This window comes from Rhea pennata, assembly GCF_028389875.1.
Source record: "Rhea pennata isolate bPtePen1 chromosome 35 unlocalized genomic scaffold, bPtePen1.pri SUPER_35_unloc_4, whole genome shotgun sequence".
Taxonomy (NCBI): Eukaryota; Metazoa; Chordata; class Aves; order Rheiformes; family Rheidae; genus Rhea; species Rhea pennata.
In genome coordinates, this window is record NW_026907597.1 from 30,093 (window position 1) to 51,735 (window position 21,643).

At 70.9% G+C, this 21,643-nt stretch overlaps 3 protein-coding genes across 3 annotated transcripts in view; 1 reads left to right on the top strand and 2 right to left on the bottom strand.

Moving 5' to 3' along the window:
- Positions 1 to 12,112, bottom strand: part of LOC134154140 (filamin-A-like) — a 36,486-nt gene extending 24,374 nt beyond the window's left edge. Inside the window, 13 exon segments of the mRNA XM_062600834.1 lie at positions 389 to 525; positions 730 to 751; positions 754 to 852; positions 1,123 to 1,260; positions 2,397 to 2,597; positions 2,914 to 3,076; positions 3,376 to 3,453; positions 3,751 to 3,869; positions 4,364 to 4,511; positions 4,608 to 4,705; positions 5,155 to 5,403; positions 8,293 to 8,781; positions 12,016 to 12,112. Coding sequence (XP_062456818.1) covers positions 389 to 525; positions 730 to 751; positions 754 to 852; positions 1,123 to 1,260; positions 2,397 to 2,597; positions 2,914 to 3,076; positions 3,376 to 3,453; positions 3,751 to 3,869; positions 4,364 to 4,511; positions 4,608 to 4,705; positions 5,155 to 5,403; positions 8,293 to 8,686 — 1,846 coding nt within the window. The 5' untranslated portion in view covers positions 8,687 to 8,781; positions 12,016 to 12,112.
- Positions 12,113 to 15,964: 3,852 nt separating this feature from the next.
- LOC134154136 (basic proline-rich protein-like) lies at positions 15,965 to 20,522 on the bottom strand. The gene is made up of 9 exons (XM_062600832.1): positions 20,232 to 20,522; positions 18,855 to 18,969; positions 18,668 to 18,736; positions 18,502 to 18,563; positions 17,977 to 18,074; positions 17,625 to 17,854; positions 17,343 to 17,555; positions 16,443 to 16,525; positions 15,965 to 16,201 (listed from the first exon to the last, which is right to left on the bottom strand). The coding sequence occupies exons 1-9, from the start codon at positions 20,520 to 20,522 to the stop codon at positions 15,965 to 15,967; spliced, it is 1,398 nt and encodes a 465-aa protein (XP_062456816.1).
- A 259-nt stretch (positions 20,523 to 20,781) lies between these two features.
- LOC134154139 (cyclin-Q-like) lies at positions 20,782 to 21,440 on the top strand (the record flags this gene model as incomplete). Its single annotated transcript, XM_062600833.1, has 2 exons — positions 20,782 to 21,121; positions 21,251 to 21,440. Coding segments are annotated over exons 1-2 (299 nt in total), but the record flags the coding sequence as incomplete, so codon positions are not given.
- Positions 21,441 to 21,643: the final 203 nt, after the last annotated feature.

Sequence of the window (21,643 nt, forward strand, 5' to 3'; positions counted from 1 at the left end):
AACCTCCCCAGCGGCCCCTCAGCGCCTCCCCCCTCCCTCGAGCCGGCCCCGAACCACTTTGAAAGGACCCCAAATGCCTCCCCGAAGCACCTCTGAAAGGCGCCCAAAGCCCCCCCCCCCCGAGACCCCCAGACAGCCCTTGAGACCTCCAAGCCCCCCCCCCGAGACACCCTGATGCCCCCACCCCCACAGCAGCTCCTCCCCAAGACGCCCTGAGAGCACCCAAAGACAGGGGGAGACCTCCGGGAGACCCCAAAGCCACCCAGAACGGCCCCCAAAAGCTCCGAGATGCACCCGCCCCTTCTGCCCCCCCCCCCCAAAACGCCGCCGGGAGGCGGAGAGGCCCCCAGTCGCTCCGGGGGGGGGCGGGCGAGGGGGGGGGCCTCACCGAGGGTGCCGACGTCGTCGCCGATGGCCTCCACCACGAAGTCGGCCGACTTGCCCACGACGCCGCCCTCCAGGCCGGGGCCCCAGGCCCGCACCTTCTGGCTCCCGCACTCGGGGGACACCTTCACCTCGAAGGGGCTGGGGGGGGGCACAACGAGGAGGGGGGGGGTCAAGGAAGGGCCCCCCAGCCCCGAAACGGCGCCCCGAAACGGCCTGGCAGCAGGGGCAGCGCCCGCAACGTAGCGCTGGGGAAAGGCCCCCCCCCCAAAACCGCCCCGATGTCGGGGGGGGGGGGGGGACACGACACGTGTGGGGCCGTGCTGCCCCCCCCGCAGCGCTCACCTGCGGGGGATGTGCTGGCCCCCCAGGTCACCGTCACCGTGTAGGTCCCCGGCGTCGTGGGGAAATACTCGAAGCCGTAGACGCCGTCCCCGAGGTCCTTCTGCTTCACGCTCTCCATCCCCTCTGCGCAGACACGTCAGGGGGGGGGGCCCAAATCCCCTGGGCCCCCTCAAAAAAAACCCCGGCACCCCCCCAAAACTGCCTGCAGAACCCCCAGCCCCCCTAGGGAACCCCCAACCCCCCTAGGGACAAGCCCTGGGACCCCTCAGGGACCTCCCAGAAAGTTCAGGACAGCACCCAGGCCCCCAAAACCCTCCCTGGGCCCTCCCAACCCCCCCCGGACCCCCCAACACCCCCCACCCGGGGCCCCCCAACCCCCCCCCCAGGACTCACTGGGGCCCTTGACGGTGACTTTGAGCTCGCCGCTGCCGGCGCCCTTGGTGTAGACCTTGAAGTCGGCCGTCTCCTTCACCCGCAGCCCCTTGGGCTGCAGCCCCCGGCCCACGGCGCGGCACGCCGCCGGGTTGCAGGCTGCGGCGAGAGGGTCAGGACGGGGCCCAGGCGTCCGGGAACCGCCCCCGCCTCTCCCCCCCCCCCCCCAACCACCACAAACCCCACGCTGGGGTGGGCGCTGCGGGGGAGAGCGACCCCCCCTCCCCCCCCCCCCGAAACCCATGCCATGGGGGCAAACACCGCAGGGAAGAGGGGGGAAGAGGGAGTCAGGCATCTGGGACCCCCCCCCCACCACCACCACCCTGAGGCGGACGCTGTGGGGGAGAGAGAGGGGCCCAGGTGTCCGGGGCGTGGAGGGACCCCCAAGTCGTGTCCCCCCTCCCCCCCGGCCTTGGGAAACATGCTGTGGGAAGAGGGCACGAGGGCACGAGCGGGACCCCCGAGGTGCGCTCAGGAAGGGGGGGGGAGGGACCCAGGCATCCGGGAGCACCCCAGCACCCGCGGCAGAGCGCGTGCGTGTGGGGCAGGGGGGTTGGGGAGGGACCCAGGCGTCCGGGAGCACCCCGCGCCCCCGCCGTACCGTCAGCGGGTCACCCGCGAGGACCCTGGCGGCGCTTCCCGGACAGACGGGCAGAAGGAGCAGGACAGGCGGAGAGAGACAGAGCGGAGCAGCAGGGCGGGGGGGGGGCGAGACCCCCCCCCACAGCGACAGCCCCGAGACCCCAGCGTGGGGGGCAGAGGCCCCCCGAGGTCCCGGGGGAGAGGTGGGCGGAAGCACAGAGCCCCCCCTGAGGTGGGGGGCAGAAGCATAGAGACCCCCCCAAGGTGGGGGGGGCAGAAGTGCAGAGACCTAGAGTGGAAAGGACAGAGACCCCTCTGAGTTGGGGGGGACAGGACAGAGACCCCCCAAGTTGGGGGCAGGAGAACAGAGACCCCCCAAGTTGGGGGACACAGAGACCCCCAGAATGGGGGCTATGAGACTCCTTCCCCCCCAAAAAATTATGGAGGCAAAAAAACCCCCCCTCAGTCAGGGCAGGAAGACAGAGACCCCCAGACTGGGGGCAGGAGAATAGAGACCCCCAGGTTCGGGGACACAGAGACCCCCCCCAAGTGTATGTGGGGGGGGGGGGAGCAGGACAGAGACCCACAGCGAAGGTAGGATAAAGGCCCGCAGGTTGGGGGGCAGGAGGACGGAGCTGCCCCCCGGCGCTCACCCTGCCCCACGGTGACGGCGAAGGGGCTCTTGGGGATGGGGGCGCCGCCGAAGGCCACGTGCACGGCGTGGGGCCCCTCGGCCGTGGGGCGGTAGGTGCAGCGGTAGGTGCCGTCGCCCCGGGCCTCCAGGGTGGGCTCCACGGTGCCCCGGCGCCCGCTGGGGTCCACGATGGCCACGTCCACCTCGCCGGGGCCAGCACCTGCGCGCGGCATCAGGGGGGGGGGGGGGAAGGGGGTGATGTGGGGGGAGGGGGACACCTCACCTGACCCCCGAGACCCCCCCACACACACACAGACACACACAAAAAAGCCCTTTGGATCCCCCCCCCAACCCAGCTCCTTCAAACCCCCCTTTGTGCCCCCCTCGCTCCTTCCCAGCCCCCAGGACCCCCACAAAGCACCTCAGGACTCCCCCAAACCACTCAGGACCCTCCAAAGCCTCCCAGGACCCCCCCCAAGCCCTCCCCACCCCCCCCCCCCGGGGGGTGTCGGGGGGGGACACACACACGCACGCACCGGCGGTGAAGATCTCGAAGTAGGTGCTCTTGTTGGCCACGTTGCCGAGGGGCTCGAGGCCGGGGCCCTGCGCCGAGACGCGGCCCGCGTCGCCGGCCGCCCGCCCCACCTGCACCTCGAAGGGGCTCTTGGCGATGTGCTGCCCCGCGAACAGCACCGTCACCTGGGGGGGGGGGGGGAGAAACGTCACCGGGGGACCCCAAAACGGCACCGCGGGGGCACCCCTGGACACCCCAGCAGCGGGGGGGGGCGGCGCAGGGCCCCTGTGGCGGGAAACCGGCCCCACGAGCCGCGCTAATACGCGAGGGGGCTCAAAGCGCCCCCAAAACAGCCCCATGGCGGGGCGCAAAGCAGCTTCGGGGTCCCCCCAAACCTCCCCAGGGCCCCCCCAGAAAAGGCCATCGTCAACTGGGGACCCCGGAACTTGGCGGGGGACCCCCAGAGCCCCCCCAAAACGCCCACCTTGTGCACGCCGGTGACCTTGGGGACGTAGGAGACGGAGAACGTGCGGTTCTTGTCGTTGTTGGCCACCACTTTAGCCTGGGGAGGGGGGGACAAGCTGTGAGACCCCCCCAAAAGCCACTAACACCCTCCATGAGACCCACAGCCCCCCTCAAAAGGACCCCAAAACCCACCTCCGCAGCCCCCCAACCCAGAACCCGCCGAGCCCCTCTCCCCAGGTGCCAGAGACCCCCCAAACTTCCCCAATCCATCTCCTCAGACCCCCCAAGCCCCCCCCCAAATCCCTCTCCTCAAACCCCCCCAAGCCTCCCCCCCCAAACCCCTCTCCTCGCACCCCCCCAAGCCCCCTCCCCAGCCCCCCGGCGTCGCGCCCACCTCCTCGCGGTGCCCGGCCGGGTCCTCCACGTAGACCAGGACGTCGCCCTGCCCCGCGCTGATGGTCTCCACCGTGAACTCGGCTCGCTGCTTCACCATGTTCCCCGTGGGCTCGATGCCTGCGGGGCCCCACGGTCAGCCCCACGGCCGGCCCCACGGCTGGCCCGGCCCCACGGCAAACCCCACAAACTGGCAGGGCAACCGCAACCTCTAGCGGCCCCAAAGAGACCCCACGGCCCTATAGGGAAGCAGCAGTAGTCTCCTACAGAGAGCGAGGAGCCTTCTGCATCCATAGGAGACGACGACCTGCCCTAGAGCCCAAGATTCCTCCCGGCTCTATAGGGAACGAGGAACCAATCCCGCCCCCCAGCCCCTATAGGGAACAGAGGCTGCCCCACACCTATAGGGAACCGGGACCGCTGGAGCTCTGACAAACAGGGGCCAGTCCCACAGCCCTGTAGGAATATGGGGCTGCCCCAAATCCTTCGGGAACAAAGACCAGCCCTATGAGGGACAGAAAACGTGGAAACACCAAGGACGGGGTTCCTATAGGGACTGGGGGGCCCCACAGCGCTATGGGGCAGGTGGGGGGGGGGGTCCCACGTCTCCTTACCGGGGCCGTAGGCTCGGGCCTTCTTGGGGTTGAGCTTGGGGCGCAGGGGGGCCCCCGGCTTGAGCTTGGCCTTGGGGAACTGCGACAGGTAGGTCATGACCGAGTGCTCGTCCACGTTGGGGTCCACGATCTCCTCCGGGGTGATGACCTGGGGGGGGACAGTGGGGAGAAGGGGGGGGGAAGGAAGGGGTCAGGACGCCGCTGGACGCCGGGGTCCCGCCCCGGACGCCGGGGCCCCGCTCACCTGGGGGATGCCGAGCCACTCGTCGGCCTGCTGCATGGCCTCGCGGGCGTTGTCCACGGGCTTGTTGGCGTCCCACGAGTCCCAGTCGGGGCAGAGCCCTGCGGTGGCAGGGGGTCAGGCGCGCACACGCGTGTTCCCGGCGCACACACGCGTGCTCCCCTGCCCGCCGCTGCTGCCGCGCGCCCCTGAGGCCACTTCTTGTCCCCCCAGGGACAGACCCACATGTCCCCACGCACCACTAGGGCCACCCTGCGTGCCTCTAGGGCCACCCCACACGTCCTCACGTGCTCCTAGGGCCACCCTCTGCGTCCCCAGATGCGCCCAAGGCCACCCTCATGCCCCCAGGGCCACCCCACGTGTCCCCAGCACTCGCAAAGCCACCCCTTGTGTCCTCACACGCCCTCAAAGCCACCCCGTGTCCCCACACGCCCCTAAGGCCCCCCCGCACGTCCCCACGCACTCTCAAGGCCTCCCCCTGTGCCCCTACGCAGCCCCAGGGCCACCCGCCGCGTCCCCAGGGCCAGCCCCGGGCCGTCCCCGCGCTCACCGGGGGCGCAGCTGTCGACCAGGGCGCCCAGGGCCCGGCCGCTCTGCCAGTCCTTGCTGAAGTTGGTGATGGGCAGCTGGGGCAGGCGGTTCTGGATCCAGCCCAGCAGGCGCTGCTTGGGCGTCTGCCGCTTGGCCTCCTCCTCGTCCTCCTCGTCCCACATGGGCATGGAGATGGAGTAGTGCAGGATCAGCGTCCAGATGAGCCCCAGGATCAGCTTCAGGTTCCCGTCCACGATGGCTTTGCTGTCTGCGGGCAGGGAAACGGGGCGCCGTCAGCCCCCCCTCCCCCCCAGGGACGCGGCACGGGCACAGGGAGGCCGCGGGCTGACGCGAGGACACGGCACAGGAGCGCGGCATCGCCAGGGACAGGGTACGGCCCTGGCCGCAGGACCGCGGTACTGCTGGGGACACGATGCCGGCGGCGGAGCGCGGCTCGGGGACACGGCACCGTCGGGGACGCGGTGCCGCACGCAGGCGGAGGGCTGCGTGGGGCGGACAGGAGGGAGCCCAGGAGGGGGGCACGGGGGAGGCGTCCCGGTCGCCTGGGCCCCCTCCCCCGCGGGAGGTGCTCGGGAGAGAGAGGAGATGGGATCCCGCCGCCCCCTCCCAAAAAAATATGGGGAGGGGGGAGAGAGGGGCGGGGCAGAGCGGGCAGCCCCGCGCCGCCCCTCCCCACGGCGGGCCCCCGGCCCCGCCCCCCGGCCCCGCCCCCGGCCCAGCCCGGCGCTCCAGCATTTTTTGGCCTTATATGGGCTCGGGCGCCAGCGAGGCCCCGCCCCCGCCCCGCGGCCCCGCCCTCGCCCCCCGCCCCACTCGGCCCGGCCGGGACCCCCGGGGACCCCCTGCCCCCCCCCCGGGACTCCCAGACCTATAGGTACCCCAGCACCCTGCAGCCCTATAGGGATCCCCTGCACCCTGCAGCCCTATGGGGACTCCCCACGGCCCTACAGGGACCCCTCTGCACCCTGCAGCCCTATATGGACCCCCCCATAGCCCTATAGGGATCCCCTGCACCCTGCAGCCCTATTGGGACCCCCCACAGCCCTACAGGGATCCCCTGCACCCTGCAGCCCTATGGGGACCCCCCACGGCCCTACAGGGACCCCTCTGCACCCTGCAGCCCTATATGGACCCCCCCATAGCCCTATAGGGATCCCCTGCACCCTGCAGCCCTATTGGGACCCCCCACAGCCCTACAGGGATCCCCTGCACCCTGCAGCCCTATGGGGTCCCCCCACGGCCCTATAGGGATCCCCTGCACCCTGCAGCCCTATGGGGACCCCTCACGGCCCTACAGGGACCCCTCTGCACCCTGCAGCCCTATAGGGACCCCCCACGGCCCTATAGGGATCCCCTGCACCCTGCAGCCCTATGGGGACCCCCCACGGCCCTACAGGGACCCCTCTGCACCCTGCAACCCTATAGGGCCCCGAGGGACACTCCACACCCCACAGCCCCCCTGTGGCCCTACACATCCCCCTACACCCTATAGGGCCCCCCCCTGCACCCCACAGGGTCCTGCAGAGGCCCCCTGTCCTCCCCCTGCACCCTATGGCCCTATAGAGACCCCCCCACGGCCCTTCGGAGACCCCAGAGCGGCCCCAGGGTCCTGCAGAGATGCTCCTGCACCCTCTACGCACCCCCATGGCCCTAGAGCGACTTGTCTGCTCCCCACGGCCCCACAGGGCTCCCTTGCACTTATAGGGAATCCCCTGCAGCCCCACAGGGCCCCCTTGCAGCCCCACAGGGCCCCCTGCACTTATAGGGAGCCCCCTGCAGCCCCACAGGGCCCCCTTGCGCTTATAGGGAGCCCCCTGCAGTCCCATAGGGCCCCCTTGCAGCCCCACAGGGCTCCCTTGCACTTATAGGGAACCCCCTGCAGCCCCACAGGGCCCCCTTGCACTTATAGGGAGCCCCCTGCAGTCCCACAGGGCCCCCTTGCACTTATAGGGAGCCCCCTGCAGCCCCACAGGGCCCCCTTGCACTTATAGGGAGCCCCCTGCAGCCCCACAGGGCCTCCTCTCTGCACCCATAGGACCCAACAGTTCCCCCCCACAGCCCCGCCGCCGTTTCCTGGCACCGAGGCCGGGATGAGTCACGGGGGGGGGGGGTGAGTAACCCCCCAGCCCCACCCAGAGGAATTTGGGCCCTGGGGGGGTGTTTGGGGCCCGGCGTCTCGTCCCCCCCCACCCCGGGCAGGGTGCGGCCCCGGGGCCGCCCACAAATCTCAATCTCCCTCTGGGCGCAGGATGTGGGGAACCGCAGGGCCGAGGGACCCAGGCGTCCGGGGACCCTCCCTCCGCTCCGCGAAAAGGGCCCAGGCGTCCGGGAACCCCCTCCACCAGGGCCCCATTCCCCCCCCACACACACACACACCCCCGGCAGGACTGAGGGACCCAGGCGTCCGAGCGGCACCCCCCCTCCACATTCCTGGGATGGGAGCGGGCCCAGCCCCCCCCCCCCGCCTTTGTTATGGGGCCGAGGGGGGGCCCGCTGCGGGCGGGGGGTCCCGTTAAGGAGGGAGCTAGAACAGAGGGGGGAGGGTGTCTAAAGAAGGGGACCCACAAAAGGGGACCTCACTGGGGTGCATCTCAAAGGGGGCTCCGGAAAGGGGGGCTCGTGGAGGGGGCTCCCAAAGGGGGGGGGGCAGGAAGCAGGTCTCCCATGGGGCCCCACTGGGCGGGGGGGATCTCAAGTGAGGGGGGGCTTTAGAAGTGCTCCTGAAAGGCAGGATGATGCCACTGGGGGGGGGGGGGAAGCAGCTCCCACAGGAGGGGGCAGCTCCCCAAAAAGGGGGGGGTCCTCACATAGGCCCCCATTGGAGGTGCTCCCAAAAGGGGCAAGTCTTACGTGGGACCCCCCTTATCAGTGCAGCGGCTTGGGGGGGGGGGGGGAAGCGCTCTCACTTGAGGCCCCCTTATTAGGGGGTCCCCTATGGGGTGGGGGTGGCATACGAGGGGGAGGCCCCCAGAGCCGGCCCGGGAGGCGAGGGGTCCTCACGCCGGGCCGCTCTGCGGGAGGCAGGGGGCGGTCCCAGCCGCGTCCCCGGGGAGCGGGAGGGGGGGGGGGGCTCCCGAAGGCGAGGGGAGGGGGCGCCGGGAAGAGGGACGGGGGGCGGGGGCCCCCGCGGCCTCACCGATGGAGACCAGCTTGATGTTCTCGCGCTCGAGGAACTCGAGGGCCACGGAGACGTTCTCCAGCTGCATCTGGCGGAAGGTGGGCCGCGCGTTGTACTTGCGGCCCATCTTCTTCTGGCTGAGCACCTCGAGCAGGGCGATGAGGCGCAGCCCGTCGCCCAGGTCCGTCTGCAGGTTGCCCACGCGCTTGTGCACGCACTTGAGGTGCTCGTTGCACCAGCGGGTGAAGGTGTTCTGCTGGATCCGCTTCCAGGGCGCGTCCTCCGCCAGGTCCTTCTCGGTGGCCGGCATCTCCCCGTCCGCCGCCAACGCCGCCGCGCGGTTTGGCTCCGCGCGCGCCCCGTCCGCGCGTGACGCCGCCTCCTCCGCGCGCGCGCGCCCCGCCGCGCTCATGGCTTTAAGGGGGCGGGGGCGGGGGGGCGACGCCCCCCGCGGCTGCCGCGCCTGCGCACCGGGGGGGTGGGCGGCGGCTTAAAGGGGCCGCCGACCTGCGGGAGGGAGGGGAGACAGCGGGGGGGAGGGCGGTGAGCGAGTGGGGACCCCCGCGGCGACACCCCCATTTGGGACCCCTCCCCGTGAGCCCCAATCTGGGCCCCCTCTCGATCCCCCCCAATTTGGGGGGACCCCCACACCCCTCCCCCGACTTGGGGCCCCCCCTCGATGCCACCCCAATTCCAGCGGTGCCAAGGACCCAGGCGTCCGGGGCGGGGGGGGGGGGGAGGTGGGGGCGGGGTGGCGCAAGGGACCCAGGCGTCCGGGGAAGCGCCAGACGGATGCTGAGTCAGGGCCAAAGCCACAAGGGGGGAGGGGTGTGGGGGGATCCCTTCCCCCCACGGCCCGGACGCCTGGGTCCTGGGCGCTGAGTCACCCCGGCAGGGATGGTGCTCCGTGGGGGGGGGGGCAGGGGGAAGGGGGGGGATCACACCCCGGTCACACCTTGTCAGCATGGGGACACCCCGAACCCTCATTACACCTAAACGCTGCCCCGTCACACCCGAACGCACCCGGTCACACTGGGAGCCGTCCTCATCGCGCTCCCAGCATGCTGACAGCCGTCCCCGTCACACCCTAACGCGCTGACAGCCGTCCTCGTCACACCCTGACACGCCCCATCACACCAGGAGCCGTCCCGTCACACCCTGACACGCTCTATCGCACCGGGGGCCGCCCTCTGTCACACCCCCAGCACACTGACAGTCGCCCTGTCACACCCTAACACACTCTGTCACACCCCCAGCACACTCAGAGCCATCCCCGTCACACCCTAACACGCCCCGCCACACCCCCAACACACTGACAGTCGCCCCATCACACCCTAACACGCTCCGCCACACCCCCAGCACACTGACAGTCGCCCCATCACACCCTAACACACCCTGCCACACCCCCAGCACACTGACAGCCATCCCCGTCACACCCTAACACACCCTGCCACACCCCCAGCACACTGACAGTTGCCCCGTCACACCCTAACACGCTCCGCCACACCCCCAGCACACTGACAGCCATCCCCGTCACACCCTAACACACCCTGTCACACCCCCCAGCACACTGACAGCTGTCCCCATCACACCCTAATGCACTCTGTCATGCCAGGAGTGTCTCCGTCACACCCCGGCACGTCGACAGCTGCCCTCATCACTCCCCCAGTACGCCCTGTCACACCCCCAGCATGCTGACAGTCATCCTCGTCACAGCTTAACGTGCCCTGTCACACCAGGAACTGTCCTCATCACATCCTACATGCTGACAGCCATCCCCATCACACCCTAGCACACTCCATCATGGTTGGGGCCATCTCCATCACACCCTCCAGCACGCCAGGAACTGCCCTGTCACCCCCTAGCATACATCGTCGCACTGGGAGCCGTCCCCAGCACACCCCCAGCACGCAGGGATGGGCCCCCATCACACCTGCAGCCGCCCTTGCCACACCGCTACCACGGCGATAACTACACCGCCGCTGGTTAACACGCCCTGTCACACCAGGAGCCCCCCTTCACACCCCCAGCATGCCAACAGTCATCTCAGTCATCCCCATCACACCCTAACACGCTCCGTCACACTGGGAGCTGCCCCGTCACACCCCCAGCACGCCCACAGCTCTCCCCATCGCACTCCAACACGCTCTGTCACACTGGGAGCTGCCCCGTCACACCCCCAGCACGCCCACAGCTCTCCCCATCACACTCTAACATGCTCCGTCAAACTGGGAGCTGCCCCAGCACACCCCCAGCACACCCCCAGCTGCCCCTGTCACACCCTAACACGCTTCGTCACGCTGGGAGCTGCCCCAGCACACCCCCAGCTGTCCCTGTCACACCCTAACACACTCCGTCACGCTGGGAGCTGCCCCAGCACACCCCCAGCCATCCCCATCATACTCCAACACAGCCCGATCACACCCCCATCACGCCAACAGCCACCTCCACCACACCCTAACACAGTCCATCACACCAGGAGCCATCCCTGTCACCTCCGGCACCCTCCCACTCAGCTGGGTGCACCCCAAAGCACCCCAGGGCCCCCCATCGCACCCCAGAGCAGCCCTAGACACAGATGCTGCCTGAACTAAGGGTTCCTCTCTGCTGCACCCCCAAAACAGACACTCCCAGGAGGGTCCCAGAGCCCACGGTTGGGTCCCCACATCCCCAAATGTGGGTCTCTCCCAGTGCACCCCCAAAATGGGAACCCCAAGGAGGGTTCCCAGACCCCCTCGAGGAGAAAAACCCCTCACAACGCCCTCAAAACAGGGTCCTCAGATCCCCCAAGGAGAAAATGTCATGACACCCCCAAAATGGGGCCCTCAGACCCCCCGAGAAAATCCTTCCATAACACTCCCCAAAAGGGGGACCTCTCACGACACCCTCAAAACGGGGTCCCCAGACCCCCCGAAGAGAAAATCCCCTCACAATGCCCCCAAAACTGGGAACCCCCGACCCGCCCGAGGAAAACATCCCCTCACAACACCCCCAAAACCGGGGTCCCATCACGACTCGCCCAAAACCGGGGTCAGCAAACCCCCCCGAGAAGAAAATCCCCTCACAACACCCCCAAAACCGGGGTCCCATCACGACACCCCCAAAACCGGGGTCCCCAGACCCTCCCGAGGAAAAAATCCTCTCACGACACCCCCCAAAAGGGGGGTCCCATCACGACAACCCCCAAAACCAGGGTCCCCCGACCCCCCCGAGGAAAAAATCCTCTCATGACACCCCCAAACCGGGGTCCCCAGACCCCCCTCGAGGAAAAAATCCCCTCACGACACCCCCAAAAAGGGGGGTCCCATCACGACAACCCCCAAAACCAGGGTCCCCCAACCCCCCCGAGGAAAAAATCCTCTCACGACACCCCCAAAACGGGGGTCCACAGACCCTCCCGAGGAAAAAATCCTCTCACGACACCCCCAAAAAGGGGGGTCCCATCACGACAACCCCCAAAACCAGGGTCCCCCGACCCCCCCGAGGAAAAAATCCTCTCACGACACCCCCAAACCGGGGTCCCCAGACCCCCCTCGAGGAAAAAATCCCCTCACGACACCCCCAAAAAGGGGGTCCCATCACGACAACCCCCAAAACCAGGGTCCCCCGACCCCCCCGAGGAAAAAATCCTCTCACGACACCCCCAAAACGGGGGTCCACAGACCCCCCCGAGGAAAAAATCCTCTCACGCCGCCCCCCGCACGCCGCCCCCCGCCCCCATCCCGGATCCCCCGCGCTCACCGGACCCGGCGCCGCTGCCGCCTGCGCTGGTGAAGCCGCCGATGCCGCTGCCGGCGGGGAGCCGAGGGGCGGCGGCGGGAGCCGGAGCCGGAGCCGGGGGAGCGGCGGCGGCGGCGGCGGCAGCGCGGCTGTGGCGGAGCGCGGCCGCCGCGCGCGGGTGGCGGTTGCCGGGGGGGCGCGCGGCGCGCGCGGCGCCTTAATTGGTAACGGGCGCGCGGAGCCCCGCCCCGGGGGGGGGGGGGGGGGGGGCGGGGGGCGGGAGGGGGTCTGCGGGGGGGGGTCTGGGGCAGGAGGGGGCTTTGGGGGTGCTGTGGGGCGGGAGGGGGTCTGCAGGGGGGCTGTGGGGCAGGAAGGGGTCTGCGGGGGGGGCATGGGGCAGGAGGGGGTTTTGGGGGTGCTGTGGGGCAGGAGGGGTCTGCGGGGGGGCTGTGGGGCGGGAAGGGGTCTGCGGGGGGGGGCCTGGGGCAGGAGGGGGGTTTGGGGATGCTGTGGGGCAGGAGGGGTCTGCGGGGGGGCTGTGGGGCAGGAAGGGGTCTGCGGAGGGGGGGGCCTGGGGCAGGAGGGGGCTTTGGGGATGCTGTGGGGCAGGAGGGGGCCTGCGGGAGGGCTGTGGGGCAGGAGGGGGCTTTGGGGATGCTGTGGGGCAGGAGGGGGTCTGCACGGGGGCTGTGGGGCAGGAGGGGGCTTTGGGGATGCTGTGGGGCAGGAGGGGGTCTGCGCGGGGGCTGTGGGACAGGAGGGGGCTTTAGGGATGTTGTGGGGCAGGAGAGGGTCTGCGACGCAGGAGGGGGCTTTGGGGATGCTGTGGGGCAGGAGGGGGCCTGCGGGAGGGCTGTGGGGCAGGAGGGGGCTTTAGGGATGTTGTGGGGCAGGAGAGGGTCTGCGACGCAGGAGGGGGCTTTGGGGATGCTGTGGGGCAGGAGGGGGCCTGCAGGAGGGCTGTGGGGCAGGAGGGGGCTTTAGGGATGTTGTGGGGCAGGAGGGGGTCTGCAAGGCAGGAGGGGGCTTTGAGGATGCTGTGGGGCAGGAGGGTGTCTGCACAGGGGCTGTGGGGCAGGAGGGGGCTTTAGGGATGTTGTGGGGCAGGAGAGGGTCTGCGACGCAGGAGGGGGCTTTGGGGATGCTGTGGGTCAGGAGGGTGTCTGCACGGGGGCTGTGGGGCAGGAGGGGGCCTGCAGGAGGGCTGTGGGGCAGGAGGGGGCTTCAGGGATGTTGTGGGGCAGGAGGGGGCCTGCAAGGCAGGAGGGGGCTTTGGGGATGTTGTGGGGCAGGAGGGGGTCTGCAGGAGGGCTGTGGGGCAGGAGGGGGCTTTAGGGATGTTGTGGGGCAGGAAGGGGTCTGCAGGAGGGGCTGTAGGGCAGGAGGGGACTGTAAAAGATTATATGGGTCAGAAAGGGGTTATGGGGATGCTATGGGGCAGGAAGTAGCTGTGGGAATGCTATGGGGCCGGAGGGCAGCTGCGGGGGGTGTCATGGGGCAGCACGGGGGCTGTAGGGCAGAAAGGGCTATGGGGGGGGGATGCTGTGGGTCTCTATAGGGCAGCAGGGCTCCTCTGGGGGAGCACAGGGCAGAAGGGGGCCATAGGGATCCCAGGAGGAGCTATGGGGCAGGAGAGGGTGACAGGGGGATGCTATGGGGCAGGAGGGCGCCCATAGGGCTCCAAGGGGGCTGTGGGGCTGGAGGGGGGGTGAGGGGACAGCAGGTGGTCTGTGGGGTGCTGTGGGGCACAGGGTCCCCGGGGGAACTAGGGAGTAGGACGAGGTGTGTGGGGCAGGAGGGCAATCTATGGGGTCCTGTAGGGCAGCAGCAGGAGCTGGGGGGCAGGAGAGACTTCCCCAGGGCCCTGCGGCCGCTGTGGGGCAGGAGGAGGATCGAGGGGGCCCTATGGGCCGGAACAGGGTCTGAAGGGGGCAGCGGGCGGCTATGGGGCGCTATGGGGCAGGGCCCCTCGGAGCCCTCCGCGGGCAGGAAACGAGGCAGCGGCGGAAACGGCTCCAGCGGCCCCGATAGCGCTGGGGGCTCGTTACTGGGGGGGGGGGGGCTCGTTAACGGGGGGCAGCTCGTTAACGGGGGGCAGCTCATTAACAGGGGGGCTCATTAACGGGGGGGGGCTCATTAACGGAGCAGGGGGGTCGTTAATGGGGGTCGTTAACGGGGGATCGTTACCGGGAAGTCTCCGTGCAGGTTCGTTTGCGGAGCTCTCGGGCTGCAAGCCCTTGCACGCGTGTGTGCATGCTTGCACTGGCACCTTTGCACACGCGTGTGCGCGCTCGCCCTGGAGCCCTCACAAACGCGTGTGCATGCTTGCGCTGGGGCGCACACGTGTGTGCATGCACTGGCACCTTTGCACACGCGTGTGCACGCTTGCAGTGTTGCTCAGGCATGTGCATGCTTGCCCTGGAGCCCTCACACACGTGTGTGCATGCTTGCACTGGGGCACACATGCGTGTGCGTGCTCGCACTGGCACCTTCGCACACGCGTGTGCGTGCTCGCACTGGCACCTTCGCACACACATGCCTGCAGTGTCACACACGCACGTGCATGCTCACGCCAGAGCCCTCGCACCCGCGTGTGCGCTCTCGCCCCAGGACACACGCGTGCGCTGCCCCTCGCACACGCACGGCTGCGCCCGCTGCGCCCTCGGGCCGCTCACACGTTACACGCCCGCGCCGGGCCCCGGGTCGCTCCCGGGCGTGCCGACACGCGTGCTACACGCCCGCCCCCCAGGGCTGCCAGCACACGCGTGAACACGCGTGTTCAGAGCTGCACCTTTGCCCGCACACGCGTGTTCCCACCCCCCGGGTGCAACTGGGGGGGGGGGGGGAACAGGGGCTGGAGGAGGGAATTGAGGGGGGGGACCCAGGATTTGGGGGAAAACTGGGGGATTCTGGGGCAATAGTGGACCCTGGGGGGGACCCAGGAGTCCAGGGGGGGCATCTGGGGCAAAGGGGGCCCTGGGGGGGGGGTATCTGCCCCCCACGGTGTGGGGGGGGGCCGAGGGGGGGGCTGGGGGCCGAGCCGGCCCCAGCCCCGATGATCTCAGCCCCGAAGGAATCCGGGCTTGTGGGGGGGGTTGGGGGGCTGGAACGTCATTGAGAAATACCAGCCCGGACGCCTGGGCCCCTCCTCGCTGCCATGGGCAGAGATGGGCGGGGGGGGGGCACCCGGACGCCTGGGCCCCCGGAGAAGGCAGTGGGGCGCAGAGGGGCGCGAAGCGGAGCCCGGATGCCTGGGCCCGCGCCCTGCTTTTTTTTTGGGGGGGGGGGGGGGGGGGAGGAAAGGGGGGTGATGGTGGGGGGGTGTCGGGCGGCCCTCCCGGACGCCTGGGCCCCTCCCCACCCGGCCGCCGCCGCCGAGGGGGAAGCGATAAACCCCAGGGAAGGGCGGGGAGCCCCGGAAACCGCCCGGACGCCTGGGCCCGCGGGCAGGGTGCGAACGCGCCCGGACGCCTGGGCCCCCCGAAGAAGCCGTGGGGGGGGGGGGGGGAGGGCATCGGTGCCCCTCATGGGTGGGTGTGCGCGTGTCAGGGTTGGGGCGGGGGGGGGGGGGGAGGGATGCCCGGACGCCTGGGCCCCTCGAGGAGAGGCTGATGGGGCAGTGGAGGGGGGGGGCGATGCTCGGACACCTGGGCCCCTCGAGGAGAGGCTGACGGGGCGGTGTGGGGGGGGGGGGGGGGGTCCTCCCGGACGCCTGGGCCCGCGGGGTCAGGCCCGGCCCGGCCCCCCGCTGCAGGAATTCGGCTCCGGAGCTGAGTCACGGCGGGTTCAGTGTAAACACGGCCCCGACCCTGGAGCTCCTTCCATATAGGGCCCGAAACGGCGCCGGCCCCCCCCCCCCCCCCGGCCCCCCCCTCCCCGCCCCCGCCAGAAATAGAACCCAGGCGTCCGGGCAGCCCCCCCCCCCCCCAGGGACCCAGGCGTCCGGGGCTCCCCCCCCCCCTTCCCTTAATTAACGCAACTTTACAGTTTTCAGCACCGCTTTATTCCCCCCCCACCGCCCCCCAGAGCAGCAGTAACGGGGTGAAGCCGCCATGGGGGGGGAGAAGGGAGGCGGGGGGGGGGCCGAGCGCAGCCCCCCCCCCCCCCCCTGGCAGAGCGGGCCCAGGCGTCCGGGCGGGGGGGGGGGGTCAGTCCTGGGGCACCTCCTCGACGTGGTAGCGGCGCTGCAGGGCGGCCACGCGGGCGGCTGTGGGGCGGGGGGGGACAGTGGGGTCACGGGGGGGGGGGAAGGGCATCGGTCCCCCAAAATTAGGGACCGCCCCCCCACCCGCGGCGAAGTTGCCCAAACCTTTGGGATCCCCCCACCCCCAAAATTCCCAGAAACGCCCCTAAAATAAGGGAGAGCCCAACCCACCCCCCTCCCGGGGGGCTCAGGATGCCCACGCAGCCCCCCCCCCCGCCCCCCAAAAGTCCCCCCCCACACTCACCCAGGGCCTGGCGCCGGGCGCCCCCCCGCCAGCCGCGCCACCCCCGCCGCCGTGTCGCCCAGCTGCGCCGCCGCCTCCAGGCTCTGTGGGGTGGGGTGGGGGGTGAGGGGGGGGGGCACCGCGGACCCCCAAACCCCCCGCTGGGTCCGGGGACCCCCCCCCAACACCGCCCCATGGGGCTCAGAGACCGACCTCCCCTCCTCCCCGGGGGGTTCCCCAGCACTCCCCCAACACGCTGCCCCCTGGGGCCCACGGTCATCCCCCCCCCCCCCCCCGTGGGGCGCCCCCACCAATCCCCCCCCCGTGGGGCTCAGGACCCCCCAAATGCCTCCCGAGGGCCCAGGGACGCCCCTAAGACCCCTCTATGCTGCCAAGGGCCCCCCAAACCCCTCTACGGGGCACGGGGACCCCCAAACCTCCCCGCTCAGCCCCCCAATGTTCTCTATAAACCCCCCACCCCCCACAGCGCCCCCCTATAGGGCCCAGAGACCCCCCCAAACCCCTCTATGGGGCACCGGGACCCCCAAACCTCCCTGCTCGGCCTCCCAACGCCCTCTATAAGCCCCCCATCCCCCACAGCGCCCCCCTATAGGGCCCAGAGACCCCCCCAAACCCCTCTATGGGGCACGGGGACCCCAAGGCTACCCTATAGGTCTCTCTGTACCCCCCATGGGGCACAGGACCCCCCCCCCCAAGATCTCCCTATAGAACTCCCAGCACCCACTGTGGGGCCCAGGACCCCCTTAAACACTTCTATGGGGCACAGGTACCCCCAAGGTTTTCCTATAGGGCCTCCAGGACCCCCCCCAGGACCCTCCCCGGACCCTCTATGGGCAGAGGAACCCCCAAACGCCCCCATGGGCCCCCTCCCCTCCCCGGGGCTGCTCCCCCCCGCCCCACCTGCACGAGGTGCTGCAGGCCCTGGTGGACACGGGGGGCCAGGGGGCCGCAGGGGCTGCAGCGGGGGGGCGCCCCACGGCTCGGGGGGCCCCCAGGGTCCCGCAGCTCCGTGGCTCCGAAGGCCGTCGCCAGGGCGCCGAGGTCGCGGGCCGCCAGCCCCAGGGTCAGCAGGGCCGGGGGGGCCTCGCCGGGCGGCCCCCCCAGCTCGGGGTGCTGCGGGAGAGGGGCATCAGCGGGAGGGCCCAGGCGTCCGGGCAAGGGGCCCAGGCGTCCGGGGCTCACCTGCGCCCTGAGCAGCTCCAGGCGCCGCGTCGTCTCCTCCAGGGCCGCCGCCAGCTCCCGCAGCGTCCGCTTGCCCGGACGCCTGGGCCCGCCGGGGCCGTCGGCGGGGCCGAAGGTGGGGAGGGGGCGGGGGGGGCGGGGGGGCCAGGGCCGCCCCCACCTCGGGGCTCTCCAGAAACTCGCGCAGGAACCCCTCGGTGCTCAGCACCGCCCGGCGCAGCGCCTCCGAGCTGGGGGCACCCGGACGCCTGGGTCCCTGGAAAAGGGGGCCCGGACGCCTGGGTCCCTGGAAAAGGGGGGGGAGGGGAGCTGCTGGGGAGGGGGGCAGACGTGTCCCCCCCCGCCCACCTACCTGCCAGTGGGGGGGTCCTGGCTCTCCTCCTCCGGCGGGGGGGCCGCGTCCAGCAGGTCCGTCATGAACTCGAGCTGCTGCTGGGGGGGCGCCGTGCCCTGGGGGGGGGGGGAGGGGTGGCCCCAGTGACCCCCTCAAACCCCCCCCCCAGGGCCCCTCACGACCACTCAAACCCCTCTGGACCCCCCCCAGATGCTTCCAGCCTCCCCCCAGCTTCCCTCCGACCCACCTGGACACCCCTAAATAAGCCCAAGACACCCCCAGACCCTCTCCCAATCCCCTTGGGTCCCCCCAAAGTCCCCCTGAAACCCCCCAAGCCCTCTGGACCCCCCCCAAGCCCCCCACCCAAAAGCCCCCCACCCCACTTGGACACCCCTAAATAACCCCAGTCAGCCCCCCAGACTCCTTCCCAATCCCCCAGCCCCACATATCCCCCTGGACCCCCCAACCCTCCTGGTCCTCCCTCAGACACCCCCCAGCTCCCTGCTCCCCCAGATCCCCCCAGACCCCCCCCCAAGCCCCCACCTCCACCAGCGGCAGGTCATCGGCCCGGCACAGCATCAGCTCTGCTCCCAGTTTGACCAGTTCTGGAAGAAAAACGGGCGCCAGTTCAGGGTGGGGGTCCCGCAGCGGTGCTGGGGAAGGGGTTCGGGGATGGGGGTTGGGGGGGGGGGACGCACACGACACCCACCTCGAAGCCGGGCGTCCTCGGGGGCGTCCTCGAGGGCGGCCAGGCGGGCGCCGAGGGGGGGGGTGCACCCTGCAAAGGCGGTGTGGGGGGGGGGGAGTTCTCACACGAGGAGGCCTTGGGGCTCCCTCCCGTCCCCACGGGAGTGGGGGGCACCCCAGGAGCACCCCCCACCCCCCCCGCCCGGTACCGGCAGCAGATCCACTCGAGCAGGGCCAGGCGCCGGGCCGAGGGGCGCAGAGCAGCCGCAGGGCCTCGGGGAGCTCCGCCGGGGCCGTCCCCGCCACGGGGGGACACGCCAGCGCCTGCGGGGCCGGCGGGCGCTTAGGCGCCGGCACAAACCCCCCTGGGGCGGCTTTGGAGCTGTTCTAAACCACTTCTCCCTCCCTTGGGCAGTTACAGCCCTTCCCATCCATGTGGGGCAGTTACAGCCCCTTCCCCCTCCCCTTGGGGCACTTACAGCTGCTCTCGCATCCCCCTTTGGGGCAGTTACGGCCTCTCTCCCTCCCTTGGGGCAGTTACAGCCCTTCCCACCCCATGTGGGGCAGTTACAGCCCCTTCCCCCTCCCCTTGGGGCACTTACAGCTGCTCTCACATCCCTCCTTGGGCAGTTACGGCCTCTTCTCCCTCCCTTGGGGCCAGTTACGGCCCTTCCCACCCCATGTGGGGCAGTTACAGCCCCTTCCCCCTCCCCTTGGGGCACTTACAGCTGCTCTCACATCCCTCCTTGGGCAGTTACAGCCTCTTCTCCCTCCCTTGGGGCACTTACAGCCCTCCCACCTCATGTGGGGCAGTTATGGCCCCTTCCCCCTCCCCTTGGGCACTTACAGCTGCTCTCACATCCCTGCTTGGGGCAGTTACAGCCTCTTCTCCCTCCCTTGGGGCACTTACAGCCCTTCCCACCTCATGTGGGGCAGTTATAGCCCCTTCCCACCCCATATGGGGCAGTTATAGCCCCTTCCCCCTGCCCCCTGGGGCAACTACAGCCCCTCTCAGCCCTCCACCCCATATGGGGCAGTTATAGCCCCTTCCCCCTGCCCCCTGGGGCAACTACAGCCCCTCTCAGCCCTCCTTGGGGCAGTTATAGCCCCTTTCCCCTCCCTTTGGGGCAGTTACAGCCCCTTCCCCACCCCATTTGGGGCAGTTATAGCCCCTCCCCCCCGCCCCCTGGGGCAACTACAGCCCCTCTCAGCCTCCTTGGGGCAGTTACAGCCCCTTCCCCCTCCCTTTGGGGCAGTTACAGCCCCTCTCGCCCTCCCCATGGGGCAGTTTCGGGCGCTCTCAGCCCCAAGGGGATGTAACGGTCGCTGCCCGCTTTACGGCAGCGCCCTCGCGCCCCCTCCCTTTTACGACAACGGTGTCGTTCCCGTCACGACAACGGTCTCGCGACCCCCCCCCCCCCCCCCCCCGCTTTCCGGCCAGGCGCTCGCGCCTCCCCTTTACGACGTTGGTGCCCCCCTCCTTTACGGTAACGGCCCTCCTTTACGACAGCTCCCTCGGCGCTCCCAGGGCCGTCCCGGTGCCCCCTCCCCCCCCCGCCCCGGGGCCGTTACGGCCCCGCCGCCACCTTGAGCCGCTCCAGCAGCGCCGCCGCCGCCGCCGCGCCGCCGCCATTTCCCGCCACGCGCGGCCCCTCCTCCCCGATTGGTCGCCGCCGCCGCCGCCAGGCGCGCCCATTGGCGGGTGGTGCGGGGCGGCCCCGCCCACTCGCCGCGCCTACGCACCTCCCGCCCCGCCCACCTGACCCGCGGCCCCCGCCTCCCAGGCTGCGATTGGCCAGGAGGCCGGCTCCCCGCGGCCAATCGGCGGCCTTCCCGCCCTGCCGTCGGCACGCGCGCCGCGCCCTCCCCCCTGCCATTGGTCGCTCCCGCCCTGGCCCCGCCCCTCCCGCGCGGCCAATGGAAGCGGGCGATGCTGCGCCTGCGCGGGGCGGGGGCTGGCGGGAGGCCACGCCCCTCCCGGAAGCGCGCGCCGGGGCAGCCGCCGCGGAGCGCCGCCGCATCCGGGTCCCCCGCGGCCGCCGGCGGGGTGAGAGTCACGTGGGGAGCCCCCGCGGGGGTGACGTCACGGCTCCGTCGCTTGGCAATGAGGGCGGGGAGGGGAGGGCAGGGGCGTGACGTCACTATCGCGACACGGAGCGTTGCCGCGGGCAGCCATTCGGTTTGCCGTGCCGCGTGACGTCACTGCCGCGCAGCGGTCGCCCCGCGTGACGTCACTCCTCCGCGGCGGCGGCGGCGGCGGGAGGGGGGGAGGAGGCGCGGGGTCATGGCCGCGTCACTGCTCCCCAGGCCGCGCCGCGATGATGTCATCGGGCAGGGGGCAGCTGCGCTTGCTGAGGGCGCCTACCGATGACATCACCGCCGCCCCCGCTGACGTCACAGCCGCCCCCGGAGCGGCGCCGGGCCGGGGCTGAGGCCCGGATGCACTTGCGCGTCGCCCGCTTCATCATGGAGGCCGGTAAGGGCGCGCGCGGGCCGGTGACGTCACGGGGTGGGGCGGTGACGTCACGGGGGTGGGGCGGTGACGTCACGGGGGCGCGGTGGACGTCACGGGGGGGGCGCGGCCGGTGACGTCGCGGCCGCGCAGGGGTGAAGCTGGGGCTGGGCTCGGTGCCGCTGGCCACGGCCTGCGCCGCCTACCACCGCTTCGCGGGCGCCGTGGGGCCCGGCGCCCCCTACGACCCCCACCTCGTGGCCGCCGCCGCCCTCTTCCTCGCCGGCAAGGGCCGAAGGGCAGCCGCTGCGGGGCCCGCGACGTCCTCAACGTCGCCCCACAGGTACCCCCGGAGCCCGCCCCGCAGAGCACCCCCAATCTGGGCCCCCCCCCCCCAAATCCCTCCAGGGTGGCCTGATGCTCCCCCCCCCCCCGCCAAAGCACCCCAAAATCCCCTCTGGGCACCCCAGCACCCTCCCAAGCACCCCCAAATGCCTCCGGGTACCCCAAACCTGTCCAGGGTGCCCCAGTAACCCCCCCCAAAGC

Bases quoted from the DNA above. Each gene is read 5' to 3' on its own strand.
- LOC134154136 (XM_062600832.1), bottom strand. From the start codon at position 20,522: ATGGCAGGGGGGAGGGCGCGGCGCGCGTGCCGACGGCAGGGCGGGAAG. The intron at 18,737-18,854 runs GTACCGGGCGGG...CCGCCTTTGCAG, and splicing joins CTCGAGTGGATCTGCTGCCG to GGTGCACCCCCCCCCTCGGC. The intron at 16,526-17,342 runs GTGGGGCGGGGG...CCCACCCCACAG, and splicing joins GCCTGCAGCACCTCGTGCAG to AGCCTGGAGGCGGCGGCGCA.